Source organism: Somniosus microcephalus, chromosome 21, assembly GCF_052327205.1.
Source record: "Somniosus microcephalus isolate GS21.2 chromosome 21, FLI_Smic_1.0, whole genome shotgun sequence".
In the NCBI taxonomy this organism is placed as follows: Eukaryota; Metazoa; Chordata; class Chondrichthyes; order Squaliformes; family Somniosidae; genus Somniosus; species Somniosus microcephalus.
The window spans coordinates 67322469-67345706 of record NC_141007.1 but is presented as its reverse complement, the minus strand read 5'-3'; the positions used below and the strand labels follow the sequence as shown (position 1 = coordinate 67345706).

At 45.6% G+C, this 23238-nt stretch overlaps 1 protein-coding gene across 1 annotated transcript in view; it reads left to right on the top strand.

The window, feature by feature from the left end:
* Nucleotides 1-23238, top strand: part of st6galnac (ST6 (alpha-N-acetyl-neuraminyl-2,3-beta-galactosyl-1,3)-N-acetylgalactosaminide alpha-2,6-sialyltransferase) — an 81438-nt gene that overhangs the window by 19466 nt on the left and 38734 nt on the right. The window contains exon 3 of the mRNA XM_085963832.1: nt 17132-17381. Coding sequence (XP_085819958.1) covers nt 17132-17381 — 250 coding nt within the window. The remainder of the gene's footprint in view (nt 1-17131; nt 17382-23238) is intronic.

Here is a 23238-nt window from a genome sequence, read left to right as displayed (position 1 = left end):
GCAGATGCAAGGTCATTAAAGGCGGCAACACTGGTAGATAAGGCCATTAAAAAGCGGGCGGGGGCGGGCGGGCGCGCGGGGGGGCAAGGTGGGGGCGGGGCGGATTGTAGAGCTGGAGGAGGTTACAGAGATAGGCAGGGGCGAGGCCAGGGACGGATTTGAAAACCAGGATGAGAATTTTAAAATCTAGGCGTAGGTTCACCATGATCCAATGTAGGTCAGTGAGCACAGGGGTGATTGGTGAACGGGACTTGATGCGAGTCAGGATACAGACAGTAGAGTTTTGAATGAGCTCAAGTTCATGAAGGATGGGAGATAATAGGCTGGGCAGCAGAGCATTGCAATTGTAGAGTCTGGAGGTAATGTTGAAACGGATTTTTTTGGTCCTCAATCTGGTTCAGTACAAACACTGAGTCGGAATACTGGTTTAGTTCAACAGTTGTTTTATTCTGTTGTCCCGGGAGACTTACTCTGATACAGCACCGTTCTGACTCCAGCAGAGTCTCGACAGGTTCCACCAGAGCAAGCAATCTTTCATACAGTGGGTCACATTATTATACTTTACTTTTGAAAAGACATTAACACATCGTACATTCTACACCAATCCCGAGCGAGGCACGTACACAGTTTAAAGTGATGTCCTGGCCTGGCAGTTTGAAATAAAGAAGTCACAGTTCACTGAATGGTTTATAATATAGAAAATATGCAGGTAATGGTTTCATGATCACCTAATCATTATGGTAATGCATGGTAATGTGTTTTCGGATCGCCTATTGTCAGTATACCCTTTGCACTCCACCCTACATTGTTCCACCAGCAAGGTGTGACATCGTGGGTGCCAGCCATATTAGCATTTTACTTCCTGCTGCCTTCAGTTTCTTGAATTAACATGATCATCTCTCACAATATGCAAGTGACTCAGCGATGTCGACATTGCACCACCATTTTAGGCTAACAGGGTCCTCCATTTTAGGTTGGCAGGGTCCTTGGCCATGCGGAGCGAGTTGTTACCTTATTTTTGCATTCTATATTCTCATTTCCCCCCTTTTATCATTCCATGATAACCATCTAAGATACCCAGTGATTCTGGGCTTCATCCTACTGGTTCATCTCTACTTTATTGAGTCTATTATACTCCTCCTCCATTAATTCCTTCTCGACTTGCTCCTTTAACATCTCACTCGCTTCACCCTCTATATTTAGTAATTCAATTTCTTCTTCTGATGATTTCCTTTTTTAATAGTCCATTACAGAAGTCCCATTTAGTCACGTTCCAGGATCCGAAAGCTTTAAGATTCTTGTCTTTGCACTGGAGAATATCTCTTCGGCACATTTCTTCAGTCGATTGAACGCCCCGCCCGCGAGCAGGATAACGCTCAGAAGCAGTAATAAGGTCCTCATCTTGATCCTCCGTGATCAATCAATGCGACTTATTAGTTATTAATCTGGAAAACAAACTGCTTACACAAGATCCAAAGTTAAAAACTTAAAGCTAAAATTTTAAAAATTAAAAATTAAAAATCGTATAATAAGTATAATAAAAGTAGGATTTTGGCAGGCCAAAACAATCCAAACACAACACCAGGCCTCGTAAAACTGCAGTCACCTTAATCAAGGCCGAGCATGAGTTCTGTAGTCTCTTATCAATTAAAATAAAACTAATGATTGTTCGTAAAATCTACTCTATACTGTACTGAAATCTACTGATTATCTCCCCCCCTTTTGATTGGTTTCTCCAATCAATTTACAATGGTGGAAGTGCACCCATGCGCTTCTTCCCTCGACCTTAGCTGCAGTCGGGGTTGTTAGTAAGACCTGATATGGACCTTCCCACCTTGGATCTAGACTTTTACGAGTCCAGTTCTTAACCATCACATACGAACCTGGTTCAATTTTTAGAGAACCAGTTAAGTCAGGAAGTTCACCATATGCAGCACGGACTTGTGAATGCAGCCCACGTAAAACCTTAGTAAGAGCCAAGACATAGGTCGTCATTTCTTCAGTCATATGGTGAAAATGCACCGTTGTAGCAGCATTTTGGTTCCAGGGAGTCTTGAGTGGTTTACCATAGATAATCTCAGCAGGGGTAAGTCGTGCTTTACCCGCGGGTGTGGTGCGGATCTGAAAGAGAGCCACAGGAAGCAATTTCAACCAGGTTAAGCCGGTTTCGGCTACCAGTTTAGCAAGTTTGTTCTTCAGAGTCTGATTGGTTCTTTCGACAAGTCCTGCAGCCTGTGGTCGATAAGCACAATGCAATTGCTGATGAATGTTCAACTGGCTACAAAGTTCCTTGTTCACTTCGGCAGTGAAGTGAGGACCGTTGTCAGAACTTAACCGAGTTGGAATACCATACCGAGGTATGATCTCTCTCAGCAATACCTTAACAACAGTAGAGGCTTTATTGTCTGTGGTTGGATATGCCTCGATCCATTTACTAAATACATCTACAATGACAAGTACGTATTTGTAACACTGACATCTTTCCAACTCAATGTAGTCCATTTGCAGGGTCTCAAAGGGACCCTCCGGTAAAGGGGTTTTTCCCCATTCGCAAGGCACTCCCTTTCCAGGGTTGTGTTGTTGACAAATCAGGCATCGATCGCTAATGTTCTGTGCTATTGCTTGAAGCCTTGGATGCCACCAAGTACTTAGAAGCACATCACTCACTGCCCTGGCACCACAATGAGTTGCAAAGTGTACACATTCAATAACCCAAACAGCTAGCTCATCAGACATGCAAGCCTGTTCCGCGGGAGTAGTCCAGAGTTTTGATAAAGGGTTATATACACATCCCAATTCTCCCCACAAATGCTTATCACTATCAGGAGCGTCCTCCTGCAACTTAATCACCTCTTGGATGGTTGGCATTAGTTTTTCCGAGGTAGACTGATTCTTGTTGGAATTTTTAGTCTGCCTCATAATTCGGGGCACAATCATTTGGTGACTCCTAGAAGCAATTTTGGCCGCCTCATCAGCGCGGCGGTTTCCTATATCTACCGGGTTTTGGCCAGTGGTATGGGCAGAGCATTTAATCACAGCTATCTGTTTGGGGAGTAAAAGGGCTTGCAGGAGGTCTGAAACTAACTGACGGTGTGAGATCGGACTGCCCGAGGAGGTTAGAAATCCTCTATTTTTCCACAATTGTCCAAAGTCGTGAACTACTCCAAAGGCATATCTAGAGTCTGTATATACATTGATTCGTAATCCTTCTCCCAAAGTACAAGCTCGTATGAGTGCAAACAGTTCGGCTTGCTGGGCAGAAAAAGGGGATTCAAAGGCTGCTGATTCTAAGGTGACACCTTCCTGATTTACAATTGCATAACCAGAAATTCGTTTTCCCATGTCATCAATTGAAGAACTGCCATCCGTATACATGGTAATACCGGGATCCGTAATAGGAGTGTCAAACAAATCAGGTCGGACTGAGGTATCATCCTTAATGAGGTGTAAGCAATCATGGCTTGGTTCATCACTCTCGGAAGGCGGGTTTGCAATGAAACTGGCAGGGTTGATAGTGCTACAGTGTTTAAATGTAAGCCTAGGATTGTTCAGTAAGTATATTTCATACTTATTTTGCCTGGCGGTAGTCAGGTGTTGGGTCTGCAATTGCCCCAGTAACGCAGTGACTGAGTGACAGCTATACACAGTAATATCCTGCTGAAGTGTCATGTTAGCGGCTGACTGTAGACTGTTGTAGACGGCTGTAAGGATCTGGGTGCAATAGGGATGTCCTAAAGCTACCGGATCCATTTTTGATGAATAATAAGCTACCGGTCGATGCTTATCTCCATGCTCCTGGGTCAGGACTGCTGTTGAGCAATCGTTTATTACTGTGCAGTATAACTGGAATGGTCTATCGTACAGGGGTCGTCCCAGGGCTGGTGCTTGGACCAGATCCTGTTTTAATTCCTCAAATGCCTGCTGTGCCTCTAGTTCCAGCTCAAACTCTCCCTCTTTAGCCGTGTAGGGAGTCAGATGTTTGGTTAATACTGCAATATTAGGTATCCACTGTCGACAATAATTAACCATTCCCAGCCACTGTCTGACTTGTTTGGCCGTTTTAGGGGCTGGTGTCTCGCATATTGGCTGTATTCTACTGGTTTCCAGACTGCGGTTCTCTGCTGATAACATAACTCCAAGAAATTTAACTGTCTTCTTAGCCACTAGTACTTTAGCTGGAGATACCACATATCCCAATTCTGAGAGATAGTTCAACAACTGAATAGTGTCCTCTCTGTTACTTAGCTCATCAGGGCTGGCAATGAGAAGGTCATCCACATACTGGATCAGATTAGAGCCACGATTTAATGTCAGTGTCTGTAATTGCTGTTGAAGGCACCGCGAAAACAGGGTGGGTGAATTCACAAAGCCCTGGGGTAATCGAGTCCACGTATACTGCTGGCCATTGTACGTGAAGGCAAAAAGGTATTGGCTAGTAGCGGCCAGTGGCAGGGAGAAAAAGGCATGCTGGAGGTCGACTACCGCAAAAACTTTAGCATCAGCAGGTATCGAGGCCAAGATGTGTGCTGGATTAGGTACCAGTGCATGAAGTGGCTGAACAATTGCATTTATTGTTCGTAAATCCTGCACTAGGTGATACTGGTCAGGCTTACCAGTTTTCGGAACAGCTAGGATGGGTGTATTACAACTGGATTGGCATGTTACCAAAATTCCCTGCTCCAACAATCCCTTAATGAGTCTATCTATACTCGGAATAGCTTGCTGCTTCAAAGGGTATTGTCGTACCGTTGGCAAGGTCACATTTTCCTTCACCGGGATCTCAATGGGTTGTATGCCGGTTAGACCTACATGCGTTGGGTCTTCGGCCCATACCTGGGGATTCACATACTCCAGTATATCTTTCCCTACATGACGGTGCACCACTGTCAGGCTAGGCTCAGGGTTTTGGTAAAATTGGACCATCAGACCTCCGGGTAACTGTTGCGGCTGGTGGCATTCAGGGTTTGCCTGATCGATCGCTCGTTTTACCATGGGCCCCAAATCTTTGGCGTGGAAAGACTGGTTAACTTCCCGCGTGATATGAGGGGCCACTGTCGAAGGCTGCTTCCACAAGTGTAAGGGGACCTGCACAAACTCTGCTTTTCCCTCAGGTCCAGTTACTACAGCCTTGAGGTAGATTGTCCATTCCGTACCTTCCTGATTTTTAAAATACTCCTCAAGGGTCCTATCCTTTCCACTTCGATCATATGCCAGTGTCACATGATAGGAGGATGCATTGAGGTCGAGTGACCACCATTGAGGTGTAGTCGAAACATAACATTGCCTTTTATTTGCCCAATGTCCTATTGCTATTCCTTCATCACCACAATCAAGTTTGAGTTGGAATGCACATAGTAAGTCTCTGGCCATTAAATTGCAGTCCAAGCCGGTAGTTATTACAAATTGGTGGGTTGCAGATTGATTTTTGTAGGTCACCTGAACTGGTTCTGACATAGCATACTTGGTCCTTTGACCTTGGAAGCCTGATAATTCCTGGGTCTTGTTGGATCGGGGAAGTTTAAGGTCCGATTGGACAGAGGACATGGCGGCTCCAGTGTCTACTAAAAAGGGGTACCATTGATCCTGGATTTGCAACATTAATAAGGGTTCTTGGGCCGACTGTGAACTGCTGGTCACTAGATTAGCTAGTCAATTCTGTGGGAATGGATTATTCTGGGAGAAATTGGTATATCCTCCCCTGCCTCTAGGTCCTCCTCCGTTTCTTCTCCATCCTCCCCTGCCTCTCCTAGGTGGGTCTCCAGAGGCTAAGGATGGGCAGTCTCTGACCCAATGGCCATCCTCTCCACAGTTATAACACTGCCCTTGTCTTTGACCTTGGTATCCCCGTCCTTGTCCTCTACCCCTTCCTCTACCTCCGTAATTCTGTTGTGGAGTGGCGTAGGGTTGGCCGTATGCAGTAGCATTGAAGCCGTTTGGATGAGGGTAATATCCATAATTCTGAGAGTCTACCCCTCCAGGGTTACAGTATTGAGGTTCCATCTGATACCCTGTCTTGTCTATCGTGTGTGGTTGAATTGGGACTTCCTTCACGACATATTCTGTTTTTACTGTCTTCTGGGGTTGGTTCTCCGAACCTTTACTCTCTTTCCAATGATACTTTACGGCTCTAGCCATTTGAGTTGGAGTATTTTCTGCCCAGTTCATATTATTGGTTTTAACGGCTGTCGCCACAGCAGCCGGGAGACAGTTCATCAGAATGGCGCAGAATTGGGGTGAATTGGCTCCTGCTTGGTAATTGGTGTCCCCTGACTGTCCCTGATAAACCTCACAGAATCTTTCCAAAAATTCCTCAGGTCCCTCATCTTTCTTTGGCTTAGTATCTAGGACATTAGATATATTGATAGGTTTTTGGAGTGTAGCATTGAGTGCTGCAAACATGTATCGCTCCCTATCAGCTGTGAGGACGTGGGCGGTCTCTAAAGCGGCATGATTGGGGTGAGTCAGATGTTCCAAAAATCTAGTGTGTTCGGAAGGAGTTAAAACTTGTTGAATCAAAGCCCATAGATCTCGGGAGTCTGCATTGTACACCTGTATCGTGGTTCGAAGAAAGTCCACAAACCTAGCCGGCGCCTTTTTCCTGTCTGGCATACCGGTTAGGATAGCCATTATCTCATTAGGTTTCCAAGGGAAAAATACATCTATGGTGGGGTTGGCTGCGGCAGCCGCTGCATTCGGGTTTGGCATTGATCTTACCGGCAGATTTCTGGGCGTTCGTTTTGGTTTAGTAAGGCTAATTTCGGGTTCTGAGTCGGAACTGTTTAAGGGTGAAAGGTTGTCTTCAGAATCAGTAAGGTCACTACATGAGTCAGTGTCATCTGCTTTTGCTGGTTTATGTTGTACTAATTGTCTGGGTCTACGTTTCTTCTTCTGCCAATTCAGACTAGGGGTATTCCCCGGTTTCACGTCTTTCTTGGGATTTGTTGGATCTTTCGATCGGGTTCGACAAGCAACAGGGTCTATATAAACATCAGAAATCGGCGTGATTGGGGAGTGACTTGGGACAGTAAGGGAGGGTGTCGGTGGACTGGTAACGGACGTAATAGGGATCAAGCCAGTCTGATTTGCAATAGGTTGGTCGGGATAAATGTTATTATATTGGGGTGGCTGAGGAGGTGGCGCGGTAGGAGTTCTAATTGTCCAATTGTTTAAGTCCTCATCCGTTCCGTCTCCCTCTTTCAACCTAAGGCCAACCATTGAACTACGTAGTTCATTTTTATCCTTTTTATCTGGCGCCATTTCAGATTTTGACCTTTTCTCATGTGCACATTCTTTCTTAAGTATTTCAATGGGTTTAGGATTTCCTCCTTCGGTTAACTTTATTCCTAACTTAACAGCATTCTCTTGCCAGCTGACTAATAGGGAACTGTCTTTAATTTCTTGGCAGTACTGTCGCCAGAGTCCAATTAGTTTCTTAGTCTTACTTCCCATATTCTTTTTCCAAATCACTTCTTGAGCTTGTTTAACCGTTTCTAAACTTTTGGGACCCCCTAGTGGCCATTGTTCGCTGCCTAACTTTTTATTTAAACCCCCTGAGAGTTGTCTCAATTGTTGGGCTTTGTCCGGGTATTGGTCACATAAGGTTTGTAGGGCACTGCCCTCGTCACTTGTGGTATCTAGGTAATTACCCATGGTTCTCTTACACTAAGGGTTCTTTTTCAGGATTCGAGTTACTTTTTGCACGTGTCTTATATATTTCACGGATACCGGCACACAAAATGAAACGCAACACTACAATACTTACAATACTTAGACTTAACAAAAACACAGTACAACACTTAGACTTAACAAAAACACAGTGAGTCGTCTATAGTCAAATAGTAATTTTAGCCTCTGTCACCGCCTGGTACAGGTATTCTTAGCCTAATTATTCAAATCGTAAATTTAGCCTCTGTCACCGCCTGGTACAGGTATTCTTAGCCTCTGTCACCACCTGGTACAGGTATTCTTAGCCTCTGTCACCACCTGGTACAGGTATTCTTAGCCTAATTATTCTACTTATACGACCCTTATCTTGCACTCCCCGAGTACAAGTTGCTATAGCTCTAGAGTCCCCGACTCTCTCTTTTTACTTTCTTTCAAGTATTCCTTTTCTCTTTCTTTAAAATCACTTATCTACTTTTTAGTCCAATCGGAGCCTGAGCGGGCCAAGTGAAATACAAGGCCGGCGCTTTACCCGACTTGGATACTTATTTCCTAAATTTACACAGTATTCGCCAGATTGACCCAGATCTCGTCGGGACACCACACAAGAATTAGCGAGTGGCAAAACTTTTATCGGACTTACGGATCAGAGGAAAACCGAAGTGGTAAATTTAAACATACTCACTCCGGGGGCCCATTTCCTCCTCTCACGTCCAAAACTAGTTCGGCTCTTAATTTCGCGAATTCTCGGTGATCGTCCGTTGAGATCCCACTTCTGACACCAAATGTTGAAACGGATTTTTTTGGTCCTCAATCTGGTTCAGTACAAACACTGAGTCGGAATACTGGTTTAGTTCAACAGTTGTTTTATTCTGTTGTCCCGGGAGACTTACTCTGATACAGCACCGTTCTGACTCCAGCAGAGTCTCGACAGGTTCCACCAGAGCAAGCAATCTTTCATACAGTGGGTCACATTATTATACTTTACTTTTGAAAAGACATTAACACATCGTACATTCTACACCAATCCCGAGCGAGGCACGTACACAGTTTAAAGTGATGTCCTGGCCTGGCAGTTTGAAATAAAGAAGTCACAGTTCACTGAATGGTTTATAATATAGAAAATATGCAGGTAATGGTTTCATGATCACCTAATCATTATGGTAATGCATGGTAATGTGTTTTCGGATCGCCTATTGTCAGTATACCCTTTGCACTCCACCCTACATTGTTCCACCAGCAAGGTGTGACATCGTGGGTGCCAGCCATATTAGCATTTTACTTCCTGCTGCCTTCAGTTTCTTGAATTAACATGATCATCTCTCACAATATGCAAGTGACTCAGCGATGTCGACATTGCACCACCATTTTAGGCTAACAGGGTCCTCCATTTTAGGTTGGCAGGGTCCTTGGCCATGCGGAGCGAGTTGTTACCTTATTTTTGCATTCTATATTCTCAGTAACAGAAGCATGGATGACGGTTTCATCAGCAGATGGGCTGAGACTGGGTGAAGACAGACGCTATTCCAAGGTGGAAGTTCTGATAAGAGTAGATATGGGGTCAGAAGCTCAGCTTGGAGTCGAATAGTATGCCGAGGTTGCGAATACTCTGGTTCAACCTGAGACAGTGACCGGAGGGGTGTGTGTCTTCAGATGATGTCACCGTGTGGCAGCTGTAAATGAGAAAATGAGGGGTAGGGGCAAGGATAGATCTTTGGGTGACTCCAGGGTGGGAAGAGAACCATTGCAGGAGATTCTCTGGCTATGATGGATAGGTAAGAGTGGAACCAGCGAGGGCAGTCCAGCCCAGTTGGACAATGGAGGAGGATAGTGTGGTCAGCCATGTCAAAGGTTGCAGACAGGTCGAGAAGGATTAGGACAGATAATGCACCCCAGTTCCTGAGGATGTCATTTGTGACTTTGATTAGGGCCGTTTCAGTGCTGTGGCAGGGGCTTAATCCTGATTGGCGAGGTTCAAACATGGAGTTGTGGGAAAGGTGGGTACGGATTTAGGAGGCAACATCACGTTCAAGGACTTTGGAGAGGAAAGGGTTGTTGAAGATGGCGATAGTTTGCAAGGACAGAGGGGTCATGGGTGTTTTTTTTGAGGAGGGGAGTGATGATGGAAGATTTGAAAGGGAGGGGACCAGTACCTGAAGAAAGGTTTACAATATAAGTTGGGTGGTCAGCTGTTTAGTGGGAATAGGGTCGAAAGAGCAGGAAGTGGCTCTCATGGTAGACGATAAGCTTGGACAGGGCATGGTAGGAGATAGAGAAACTAGAGAAAGATGCACGTTCAGGGCTCGGGCAGGAGGGAACCTTGGGGGGACCTGGGCTTGGTGCACAAAGGGATGCGGAAGAGGCAGCTGAACGGATTTTCCTCAATCTTGGCGACAAAGAAGTCCATGAGCTCCTTATGCTTGTTGAAGGTGAGGGTGGAGGGGCAGAGGAGAGAGGATTAACGAGACAGTTGATGGGGGAGAAAGAAGTTGGGGGTTATCTTTCCATGTCAGGATGATCCTTGAGTAGTGAACTCATTGAAACTTATAAAATTCTCTCATTGAAACTTATAAAATTCTGGCAGGACGGGACAGACTAGATGCAGGGAGGATGTTCCCGATGGCGGGGAGTCCAGAATCGGGGGTCACAGTCTAAGAATAAGGGGTAGGCCTTTTAGGACAGAAATGAGGAGGAATTTCTTCACCCAGAGAGTGGTGAACCTGTGGAATTCTCTACCACAGAAGGCAGTGGAGGCCAATTCATTAAATATATTCAAGAAGGAGTTGGATATATTTCTTAAGGCTAAAGGAATCAAGGGGTATGGGGAGAAAGCAGGGACCGGGTACTGAATTCGGATGATCAGCCATGATCGCATTGAATGGCGGAGCAGGCTCGAGGGGCCGAATGACCTACTCCTGCTCCTATCTTCTATGTTTCTATGAACTGTTTTGGCAGAGGAGAGCAGGGCCCGATAGTGCTGGATGTGGTCCAGCCAGATCTAACATTGAATAGCTAAGTCAGTTGTGCGCCATGAACATTCAAATCTGCGCCCCTTGGAGTTAAGGGAGCAAAGATGGGAACCGTGCCGGCAGGAGAGAGTAAGGGTTTTAGTGGGGACCAGGGCATCGATAGCTGCAGAAGTATTGTGGCGAATGGAGGGCCAAAGGCTAGACAGGTGAGAGTTTGAAAGTGCCAAGTTGGGGGCCTTTTCACAAGAGCAGGGAACATACAATTTCATAAAGGTTTCTGATTGTATAAATCGTGACAGACTATTGCTATGTGTTGGTGAGATGGCAACGAGAGCACACATTGAAGATAATGCATTAAAGGGAAGTTAGGAAAATATTTGTACAGGTGGTTTAGAATGTAGAATTGTCTGCATAAACTGCTGTTGCAACAGGGTCCATAAAGCACTTAAAAGGGAAATTAGATCATTATTTGAAAAAAGGCATGATGAGCAAGCAAGGAGAATGGGATTAAACTAGATGGCTTGTGGAGAAAATCAGCAGGATTGATTTGATTGTCTCAATAGCCTGTTTCTGTGCTGCGACGTGCTATAATTCAGACGGATATTCTGCTGTAGCATGTTTGAACTTTTGTTTTAGAACCTGAAACTAATATTGACAGTTCATGGGCTAAGACTCCACCAACATTTAGCATTTTAAATTGACAAGTTCACTTTACATTGTGTCATTCAATATCTGATATATATATATACACATATATATGTAGGATTTTGGAGTAATAGGTTAAGGGGGAGAAAATACGAGGTTTGGAAACCAATAACTTGTTCATGTTTCAAGCTTAAGTCGCTTTCTTCAATCTATAATTCTATTACTAAATGCGCACTGGAGTAGGCTATTGAGAAAATCCTTTCATATGCAAAGCAGATATGTCTTGTTTAGTTTTTGTATCCAAGGCAGCAATTCTGTAATTGTCAGAACCAGTGAAATTTATATGCAGGTAGAGTGCTTTGTTATTGTACACTTAAGGTTACCATGTACCAGTTTAGTATTTGTATTCTATTATGCATGATTCAACAAGCTATCAGGCCTAAAACCGACGCCTAAGCCTCCAACAGGCATGCCCATCCCATGGGTTCTTCCACAGGGGTGAGGGTGTGCAGGCGAGCTCGGCCCCCTCTGATGGCAACCTCCTATCCCAAGTTGTGCGTGACCTTCTCCTGCAAGAAAGAAGGGAGTGTATTTGTGACATCTGTGAGGTATTTTGGGAATGTGTCTGTCATTGTGGAATAGTTCGAATGTAGTGTGTAAGGTGTGGTGCCGTGATGATGGGAGGGTGAAGGGAAGCATGGGGGCGAATACTGGGAGTAGTGAGGCTGGAGGCGTCAGCAGAGTAAGAGAGCAGTATTCTTGTCAACTTTGGTGAGGCCATTGAAGTACTCCAGGTAGAAGCCCATGGAATTGAGGCCAAATTATTGGTCTGGTTAGGAAATTGGCTGAGTGGCAGGAGACAGAGTAGGGATAATGGGCAGGTACTCTAATTGATAGGATGTGACTAGTGGTGTCCTGCAGCGATCTGTGTTGGGGCCTCAACTATTCACAATATTTATTAACAACTTAGATGATGGCATAGAAAGTCATATATCCAAATTTGTCAATGACACAAAGATAGGCGGCATTGTAGGCAGTGTAGACAAAAGCATAAAATTACAAGGGGATATTGATAGATTAAGTGAATGGGCAAAACTGTGGCAAATGGATTTCAATGTAAGCAAATGTGAGGTCATCCACTTTGGACCTAAAAAGGATAGAACAGGGTACTTTCTAAATGGTGAAAAGCTAAAAGCAGTGGAGGTCCAAAGAGACTGGGGGGCCCAGGTACATAGATCATTAAAATGTCATGAACAGGTACAGAAAATAATCAAAAAGGCGAATGGAATGCTGGCCTTTATATCTAGAGGACTAGAATACAAGGGGGTAGAAGTTCTGCTGCAGCTGTCCAAAGCCCTGGCTAGACCACACCTGGAGCACTGTGAGCAGTTCTGGGCACCACACCTTAGGAAGGATATATTGGCCTTGGAAGGAGTTCGGCGTAGGTTTACCAGAATGATACCCGGACTTCAAGGGTTAAGTTAGGAGGAGAGATTACACAAAGTAGGGTTGTATTCCCTAGAATTTAGAAAGTTAAGGGGTGATCTGATCGAAGTTTTCAGGATATTAAAGGGAACAGAGGGTAGATAGAGAGAACCTATTTCCGCTGGTTGGGGATTCTTGGACTGGGGACACAGTCTAAAAATTAGAGCCAGACCTTTCGGGAGTGAAATTAGGAAACACTTCTACACACACAGGTTGATAGAAGTTTGGAACTCTCTTCCGCAAATGGCAATTGATGTTCGATCAATTGTTAATTTTAAATCAGAGATTGATAGCTTTCTGTTAACCAAAGGTATTAAGTGATATGGGCCAAAGGCGGGCATACGGAGTTAGATCGCAGATCAGCCATGCTCTCCTTGAATGGCGGAACAGGCTTGAGGGGCTGAATGGCATATGTTCAGCATTACAGCCATGTCCTGGGAGCTAAGCTTCTGTCAACTATCTTCTCTGCCATCTCTTCCTACTGGTGGTAGAGGTGTTGCCTGGTCGGCTTTCTGCTCAATGGGTGGAGGATCAGGATCTCCCTCCTCCTGTCCCCTGCCTGGACCAGGGCCTCCAACGTGGCATCAGAGAATCTGGGTGCCCTCGCTTCCACCTTCCAGGGGTAGGAGGGAAAACCGAAGTGAAATGAAAAAATGATGTGACCTCCTGTGTAATTGAATCATTATCTGGAAGAGAAAGATGGGGTTAAATAAGTGTAGACACGAACAGAGCTTCTGATTCTTTCCATGGAAAAATGGTCAAAAAACCTATACCCATGACCACTGTGAAATGGAAGCCTTTCCATTTTTGGCATCTAGGGTCAGGATCAAGCATTCCTGGGTCAAGTATGGCAAGGTTCAGTGCAGATTAAAGCAACTGCATCCTGCTCCAGTGATATGGGGAAGATTTTTAATTTGCCATCCCAGCGTAGAACTGGGGTTGCAGATTAGAATCGTGGAATCACAGAATCCTACAGCGCAGAAGGAGGCCATTCGGCCCATCATGCCTCTGCCGGCTCTTTGAAAGAGCTGTGTAATTAGTCCCACTCCCCTGCCCTTTCCCCATAGCCCTGCAAATGTTTCCCTGCAAATTTTTTACCTTCAAGTATTTCTCCAATTCCCTTTTGAAAGTTACTATTGAATCTGCTTCCACCGCCCTTTCAGGCAGCGCATTCCAGATCACAACAACTCGCTCCTCCTCCTCGTCCTCTGGTTCTTTTGCCAAATACCTTAAATCTGTGTCCTCTGGTTACCAACTCTTCTGCCACTGGGAACACTTTCTCCTTATTTACTCTTATCAAAACCCTTCATGATTTTGAAAACATACATTAAATCTCCCCTTAACTTTCTCTGCTCTAAGGAGAACAACCCCAGCTTCGCCGGTCTCTCCACGTAACTGAAGTCCCTCATCCCTGGTTTCGTTCTAGTAAATCTCCTCTGCACCCTCTCCAAGGATTGCCCACCCGTTCTAGAAACCGCCCAACTTTCATTCCATTGAGTTCAGTGGAAATGAAAATCCAGCGGTTTCTATAGCGACAGCCGATCTGGCATGCCAGTGTTACACTCAGGTGGCAAGTTAAAAATCTACCCTTGTGTCAACAGTCCTAACCATAAAAGCCCCCTTACTGCACCAGTGTGGCAGAGCAAGTTGGAGAACATTTAGATGGTACGTTCCTGATCTAGGCGAAGATTGGATGAGGAAGGCATCAAATGGGAGAAGAGTGTTGCTCCTCGGGCATGGAGGGGGAAAACAATCAATAGGTGAATCACCACAGGTCACTCTAGCATATGGCCCCGGTGTGCCCAAGATACAGAAGCCAACTAGCATGCTTGCCATCTTGGGCAGGAAATGATACTTCAACACTGGACCTAAAGGAGCATTAACCATTGTGTGGAGCACAATGGCTCCTGCTCTGCTTAGTTAATCAAAGTATCAACTACCGAATTAAACTAGGCAGGGTTGATTAATGCTGATTGTAGTGTTGGGTTCCACTACTTTACTACTTTAAAGATGTGCGGGTTAGGTTGATTGGCTATGATAAATTGACCCTTAGTGTTAGGGGGATAGGGTGGGATATGTGTTGGTGTAGGGGTTACGGGGATCGGGTGGGATATGTGTCGGTGCAGGCTCGATGGGCCGAAATGGCCTCTATCTGCACTGTGGGGTTTCTGTGATTTAACATCAACTCGCATTTATGTAACATTTTTATTGTAGAAAAAATAAATTCCAAGGCACTTTACAAGAGGCACAAGGAGAAAAATGGATGCTGAGTCAAAGAAGGAGCTATTCGAGGCGAAGGAAAGCTTGGTTGAAGAATTGGGTTTTAAAGAGGGTCTTAAAGGAGCTGAGGCAGAAGGGTTTAGGGAGGTAACCCCAGAGTCTGGGGCTTAAGCAGCTGAAGATACGGATGGAATGAAGATGGAGTGCAGGGGGGAAGTGCAAAATGACAGAGCGGAGCGTTCTGGGGAAGAGTTTTAGGACTGGAGGCTATGAAGGGATAAGAATTTTAAATTGGAGGCATTGGGTGATTGTGAGTCTCTGTAGGGTAGCGAGGACAGCACGATGGGTGAGTGGGATTTGATGCGGGCAGCAAAGTTTTTGTATGAGTTGAAGTTCATGGAGGATGGGAGGCCGCCAGGAGGATGGGAGATCGGCCAGGAGAGCATTGGAATCGTCGAGTCTGGCAATGACCGAGGTCTGGATGAGGGTTTCAGCAGTAGCGGGATTGAGGCTGGAGTGAGCCTCGTGATGCTACGGAGGTGGAAGTAGGCATTCTTTGTGACAGAGCTGATATGGGGTCGGAAGCTCGGCTCCGGGTCAAGTAAGATGGCGAGGCTGTGAACCGTCTGGTTCACCTTGAGACAGTGACTGGGGAGGGGGGATGGAATCAGTGACAATGGTACGGAGTTTGTGGCGGGGGCTGAAGACAAAGGCTTTGGTCTTCCCAATTTTTAGCTGGCGGAAATTCCAGCTCATCCAAAACTTGGATGTCGCCTGTACCACAGTGCTGTGGTCAGTTTGCCCATCCTCCCTGCAGTCCTTTTCCTCATCCATACAGGTAGAAAGTGCCTCATACCTGTTGGACAAGGTCCAGGGCTGAGGCTCCTCCATCACTACATCCTGGGTCCCCATACCTTCCTGACTCACAGTCACACCCTCCAGTCCCTGACCACTGACTAACTCTAAAGTACTACTTAACCTAAAGGGTTTGACTGCCTCCTGGAACAAAGTGTCCAGGTAACACTCCCCCTCCCTGATTCATTGCAATGTCTGCAGCTCGTCCTCCAGCTCAACAACTCTGAGCCGAAGTTCCTCGAGTTGCAGACACTTACTGCAGATGTGGTTGCTCGGGATCGCGCTGCTCTCCACAGACTCCCACATGCTGCAGTTATGACACACCACCTGCCCTGCCATCTCTAAACTTGTTTTATTTATTAATTAGTTAGTTAAAGATTTTATTCAATTGATATTTTAGGTTTATCGATTGATTATTTAATTTAGTTTAAGTTATTAATTTAATAAGTACTAGAAAGTTACAGTTTCTCAGCTCTTAATTTATCCCCCTTCCCTAACTTAGAGAGCAAAAAAGAGCTCTAATACTCACCAACCAATCACCTCCCTGCTCTCCTGTGAGGTCACTCTTTGATGTTGTTTTTGAATTGGAGCCTCGTGCTGCCGCTGCTTTAATTCAGCTCCGCTCTCGGGCTACTCTTTATCCTCTCGCTGCTGCCGCTGCTTTAATTCAGCTCCGCTCTTGGGCCGCTCTTTATCCTCTCGCTGCTGCCGCTGCTTTAATTCAGCTCCGCTCTTGATCCTCTCGCCGCTGCAGCTGCTTTAATTCAACCCCGCTCTCGGGCCGCTCTTTATCCTCTCACCACTACCGCTGCTTTAATTCAACTCCATTCTCGGGCCGCTCTTTATCCTCTCGCCACTGCCGCTGCTTTAATTCAACTCTGCTCTCGTACCGCTCTTTATCCACTCGCCGCTGCTTTAATTCAACTCCGCTCTCGTACCGCTCTTTATCCACTCGCCGCTGCTTTAATTCAGCTCCGCTCTCGGGCCGCTCTTTATCCTTTCACCGTTATTGCTGCTTTAATTCAACTCCGCTCTCGGGCCGCTCTTTATCCTCTCGCTGCTGCCGCTGCTTTAATTCAACTCCGCTCTCGGGCTGCTCTTTATCCTCTCGCTGCTGCCGTTGCTTTAATACAGCTCTGCTCTCGGGCCGCTCTTTATCCTCTCGCTGTTGCCACTGCTTTAATTCAGCTCCGCTCTCGGGCCGCTCTATTATTTCACCACTGCCGCTGCTTAAATGGTGTGTTGAATGACTTGCTTGTTCCATAACCTATTTTATCAAATGTTCTTTTTTTTAGTAAATTGAGGGAGATATTTTCCGAAACTAACAGCGTGACAAGTAATGATACTTTTGAAGTGTCCATTCAAAGCAAAGTGAACTTTTGGGGTGCCTTTGCAAGCGGTGAAAAAAGTGCTTCAGGGAGTTTGCTTAAAAATGCTGCTAAAGCTGGAGATGGGACAAGTGCACCAACCCGAGAGCAGCTGACCACAACCGAACCACCATTCCCAGGAGACCGGTATGCCACAGATGATACCTACCTTCATTCAGTAAGTTTGTAATTTTTGATTTACTGCTTATAGTTAGTTATGTAGGTTTGTTTTCATCATGGGCCCAGTCTGGTGATTGAGAAAGGATGCAAGGTAATTTAAGAAGATGGTGTATTGGAGCAAAAGACTGTCCCGTGTGCTCTTATCCACTGCTGAAATATAATCACATGCAGAGCCCATTCATGGGTCTCCTTTTAGGTTCTGATGATGCTTTTATACAATAGTGTCGTGCTTAAAAAATGATCTTCAGAGGGTTCAGTAGGCAATGAAAAGCCAGGTTTTAACTCTTACAGCAATTCCTATTGTGCTATAATTTCTTGGCAATGCCGCCTATCTTTCTTCCTCCTCTTCCCACCTCACAATCTATGTTGCCACAGGCAAGATGTCATGGAGTATCCACGATGTCTACTTTTAGTGGTGGCACTTGTGATTCAGCAGGCTCGAGGGGCCGTACGGCCTGCTCCTGCTCCTGTTTCTTATGTTCTTATTTTACACGTGGAGCCTAAAAGTTTCGGGGCTTCTCTGCGGGTTATAGCAAACATCAGGAAAGTTGTCGGGGACAGGGTTATAAGTTCTTCGTGAAAGTACAGCAAGGTAAATGGAAAGAGGGTAAAAGTTTACTGCTGAGAGTTGCCTCACTACTCCCCTTCAAGATAACAGAAGTTGGTTGCAATCAAACCAAAAAAAAACTCCTCCTCGAATTTTTGGAACACAAGTTTGCAGCAATGTTTATGCAGGTCCCAGGGATTTGATCCCAGCTCATCGTGTGAAGCTGTCCAGTGGAGTGGCCCAGCTTATATTTTGGGAGGGGTGCGCACTCTTAAAACCGGAGCCACCACAAGTATTCATCTGTTTGCTGCCACTTCCTACCACCTGCCTGACCTTTTGTTTTTTGTAGATATATTCCTGCCACATCTACTATTGTATTGTACTCCGTTAGTGTAAAATGCAAAAAGGGACCTAAATCATTCTGTGAAAACGGCATGTACGCAGCATTGACGTACAGATATCTTTGTTAAAGCACGGTGGCATAGGGGTTAGCACTGTTGCCTCACAGCGCCAGGGACCCGGGTTCGAATCCAGCCTCGGGTGACTGTCTGTGTGGAGTTTGCACATTCTCCCCGTGTTTGCGTGGGTTTCCTCCGGGTGCTCCGGTTTCCTCCCACAGTCCAAAGATGTGCGGGTTAGGTTGATTGGCTATGATAAATTGACCCTTAGTGTTAGGGGGATTAAATACGTGGGGTTATGGGGATAGGGTGGGATATGTGTTGGTGTAGGGGTTACGGGGATCAGGTGGGATATGTGTCGGTGCAGGCTCGATGGGCCGAAATGGCCTCTATCTGCACTGTGGGGTTTCTGTGATAATACATGTTCCAGCATGTCCCAGAAAGGACATTGAAGGTGGATAAGCAAAACTGAACTGGGCTTTTGTGTAGTGTCTCTTAATTATATGCTGTGCTATTGTTGAGATGCTTGGTAATTGAGGGGATAGAGATTCCGTTAGTTTGCGCTCGTTTGATCAGCGCAGTCCGAGTGAAAACGGCCAAACCAGCGCCAAAGATGGCGGAAACTCAAGTGTAAGTTACGTCGAGCGTAAATCGAGTTTCTGCGACCTTTAACGCTGGTTTAAAAATCATTTTTCCCGAAGCCGGCCAAGGCTCCCCGATCGGAATAATGAGGATGGCGAGTTTCGGCTGACTGCAGCCTTTCGAGGAGGCTCTTCAACTTGAGCTCGTTTCCTTCGGCGCACAGGCACCAGTAGGCACGTTTTTAAAGATATTTCATTTACTAAGAAACCGACTAGTGTACACCAATGAAACTAATAATTGGCCCAGTATAGTTTTTTTAAATAGTCATTTTCAGTGATTTTAAAATGGGGTTACTCACAACTGGTGGACGAGACACTCTTATTAAAAATGCTTATTTTTTGTGATAAACCTATTTTCAGCTGTTTTATAAAAAAAAAAAAAAAAAACTGCACCAGGCTACCGTTCCTAAATACAGCAAGGAATTCTTTTTGCAAACTAAACGATTATGTTCTGTTACGCTGCCCGATTGCGGTGGTTCGTGGAAGATTTTACGTTTGTGATTATGCAAATACATTTTAGCGGAATCTTGAACTGTGACCTGACCAGCGCAATTGGCGCCCGATTTCCTGATTGCGCTCAAATCAGAAGCTCTGCCCCTTGGTCCCTCTCCTCCCACAGGCTCATTCTGATCAACTCACGGGCGGCGAGAGTTGGAGAACAGACAAAAGGTGCAGCAGTTAATAATAAAATAATTTCTTGGCAGCTCAGCTCTGGTCTGATGAGCCTTGTGGTCGTTATTTCAGAGAATTAACCACACTTCTAACCCTGAGGTGCAATTATAGTATCGGCATGTCGACAGGAAGTGGAATGGAAAGCCTGGGCCAGTTATTCGTTTCATTGGTGTACCATCAGCAACTCGCCGAGGCTTCTTCGGCAGCACCTCCCAAACCTGCGACCTCTTCCACCTAGAAGGACAAGGGCAGCAGGCGCATGGGAACACCATCACTTCCAAGTCACACACCATCCTGACTTGGAAGTGTGTCGCCATTCCTTCATTGTCACTGGGTCAAAATCCTGGAACTCCCTACCTAACAGCACTGTGGGAGTACCTTCACCACACGGACTGCAGCGGTTCAAGATGACAGCTCACCACCACCTTCTTGAAGGCAACTAGGGATGGGCAATAAATGCTGGCCTTGCCAGCGACGCCCACATCCCAGGAACGAATAAAAAAAACCAAAAAACTTGCATAGGAACAGGAGACGGCCAACAGCCCCTCGAGCCTGTTGTGTGTGTAATTTCTAGTCTGCAGGATGGTGAAGTAGCTCTGGGTTGTCCTGTGTGCTGATTTGTTGCATTAAAGGTTCAAATTAGTTGCTCATGTTGTGATCGTGATCCGTTCACTGGCTGTTCTGTTACAGTAGCAGCGTATTACAGGCCTGTGCTTCGTTTGCTATGATACCTAATTGTATTTTGGGATATGAGTTTGTGGGAGCCTGAGAATGGATCTTTATGGTGCCCCTGAGAGTCTTGTACATAGTACAGCTTCACGAGTAGCCATTTGTTGTGGCTGTCATGAATCTCATGTTGCTCAATTTGCCTATTATTTGGAAGCAGGTGATTGGTTTTTCTTCATGGGCAGAGAATTGACATTGTGTTTCCAGAGAGTGGACATGGTCTGGCAGAGCGGGACAGCACTCCGTGGGAGTGAGTGGGTTTCACTCTGTGTCCGTGAGCTTTTCCTTGCCCACTTAAATGCAGCGGTTTACCCATTCTTGATGAAACGCCTCCTCTGAGGCTCCACTGCCGGTTTCAGGCCACCTAACATTGAATTATTAAATCGCCAGCTCACCCAGCAGGAATGGTGAGATCCTTCCGTTGAATAGTGGACTATCCTAGGCTGGTGGATGTGGGGAGACTTGCAGCAAGTCTGAGGTTGTATATTTTGTATAAATCCACGAGTTCTATTGGTGGGTTTATTTTTGGTGTGCCTCGCAGCTAATGTCTGCAGTATGCGATTGCATGATCAGACACAGGATTTAATTTGTACTGTTGGACCAGTGTGGTAAATTTGGCCTTCCCTGTTTGATATTCCAATGCTCTTCTGGCCAGCTTCCCATCTTCCATCCTACATAAACTGGATGTGCTCATCCATATTCTAACCCGCATCAAGTTCCGTTCACCCATCACCCCCGTGCTCGTTGACCTACATTGGCTCCTGGTCTGGCAATGCCTCTTTATTTAAAAAAAAATAAAAAATAAAATTCTTGTTTTCAAATCCCTCCGTGGCCTCACCCCTCCCTATCTCTGTAGCCTCCTCCAGCCTCACAACCCTTCATGATCTCTGCGTTCCTCCAATTCTGGCCTCTTGCGCATCCTCGATTTTAATCACTCCACTCTTGGTGACTGTACCTTCAGCTGCCTGGGCCTCAAGCTCTGAACTGGCCTCTCTACTGCTCTCTCCTCCTTTTAAGATGCTCCTTCAAATGTACCTCAAACTTTTGGTCACCTGCCCTAATAGCTCCTTATGTGGCTCGGTGTTCAATTTTGTTTGATAATGCTTCTGTGAAGCAGCTTAAAGGTGCTATATAAATGCAAGTTGTTGCTGCTGAACAGGCTGAATTGTTTAGTTGAAAGATTCCTTCCCTCTTCAATGGGCTATTAATGACCTCCATTCGCTGACTGTATTTAGATTCCTGATCTAAATTCCCTACAGTCATTTTGCTCTCTCTTCTCTTCTCCCCAGCCCCCACCCCCATCCATTTGTGTGCAACTAGAAGCCTGTAGTTAGAAACTATCATATGGAGGCAGAAATTCCGATCCGAACGGGTGTGTACGCGCTGTGTACTCACCCGTAGGGCCAATGGAAATGCCGGTTTTAGGCATGCACTGCGCATGCGCTGGAAACCGCCATTTCTGATCTGTCAAGAAAGCTCTCGACAGATCCTCTGGCTGCGCTGGAGAAGGGCCTCTGCAGGTGGAGAGTTCCGTTTTTTGGAGACCCTCCACCCGCAGAAAACACTGACAATTCTTGCGCCTGGTAAAAGCAGGCGTAAGGCCTACTTTTACCAGGATAAGAGTTGAGGGGGGGAAAAAAAAAAAAATTTCCACTGATTTATCATTTAAAAATACTTTTATCTTAAGAAAGGTAAGTTTATTTTTAGCCCCGTTAAAAACTTTAATTTTCTTAAATTAACTATTTTAAACAAAATTTAAAAAAAATGTAATTTATAGTCATTTAAAAAATGTGAAGTTTAAAAAAAATTTATTTGAAGTTTTACTATGTTTTGGGGTTGATCTCCATATATTTGACAGGTCTTCCTATCAAATCTATGAATGGAGATTCCCTTCTCTGATTGGCTCCCCATGGCCCACGTGATCCCAGGAATGCTGCAAACTGCCTGCGTCTCTGGGATACATGGGCCCTGCACACCGGTAGTTTGGAGAGGCCCAGCAACGGAACTCTGCGTCTCCCGGGAGCCCTCCGGTCCAGGCGCTGATTTTTCCAGATCGCAGCCCTCCACCCGCGGGAGGCCTGCGAACGGAATTTCTGGGCCCATGAGTCTAGCCCCTGCAGTGTCCAACTATATGCCATGTCTACCAGCGTCCCTTCATCGACAATCGGAGGGTGGGGGAGGACAGCTTCAGGCTTGGTGGATCCATACCTGAAACAGATGACTTTTTGGGGGTAAATCAGCTATCGATGCTAAAAATTTGGGGCACAGTAGATTGCTGCAGTTAACCTCAGTGCCCTGGGATAGGTAGAGGAGAAGTTGAGCAGGATTCCTGCTTTGCGAAGGCTGCATGCTCCTCGATCTAATTTTTTTCCCACAAGTCGGAAGAACCCGATAAAGTCATGTAAAATCTGCTTAAAATTTGTGGAATCCAATTGGTTCCATTTTGATTTGGTGGCGGCTCAGGGAACAATGCGCAGCACTGCTACTGAAAAGTCCGCCTATACGGAGGTCACGTGATCACCGGATCAGACAGGACCGTGATGCCCCCATGGCCAGATAGCCTGGCGACAGCTGACAAGCGTGAAGAATTTAGAGTGCGTTTAGAGGAAGTGCTGCAGGGCACACATGGAACTGTATCTCAGCAAAAACCCCTTGCTCTCCAGACAGAAGGTGAAAAATTAAATAAGCTGCTCATTTAATTCAGTTTTGTAAATGAAAAGTGACACCTGGGTTTGGGTATTGAGGACATTAACAAAGAGTCACCTGTTAGGATGCAACTCTATCTTGTAAAGACATCTTGAAGTTACTGGAAGTCTTGTTGCCTTAAGCCAGATTATAATACTTGCATTTAAGTATTGTATTGCCTAATCG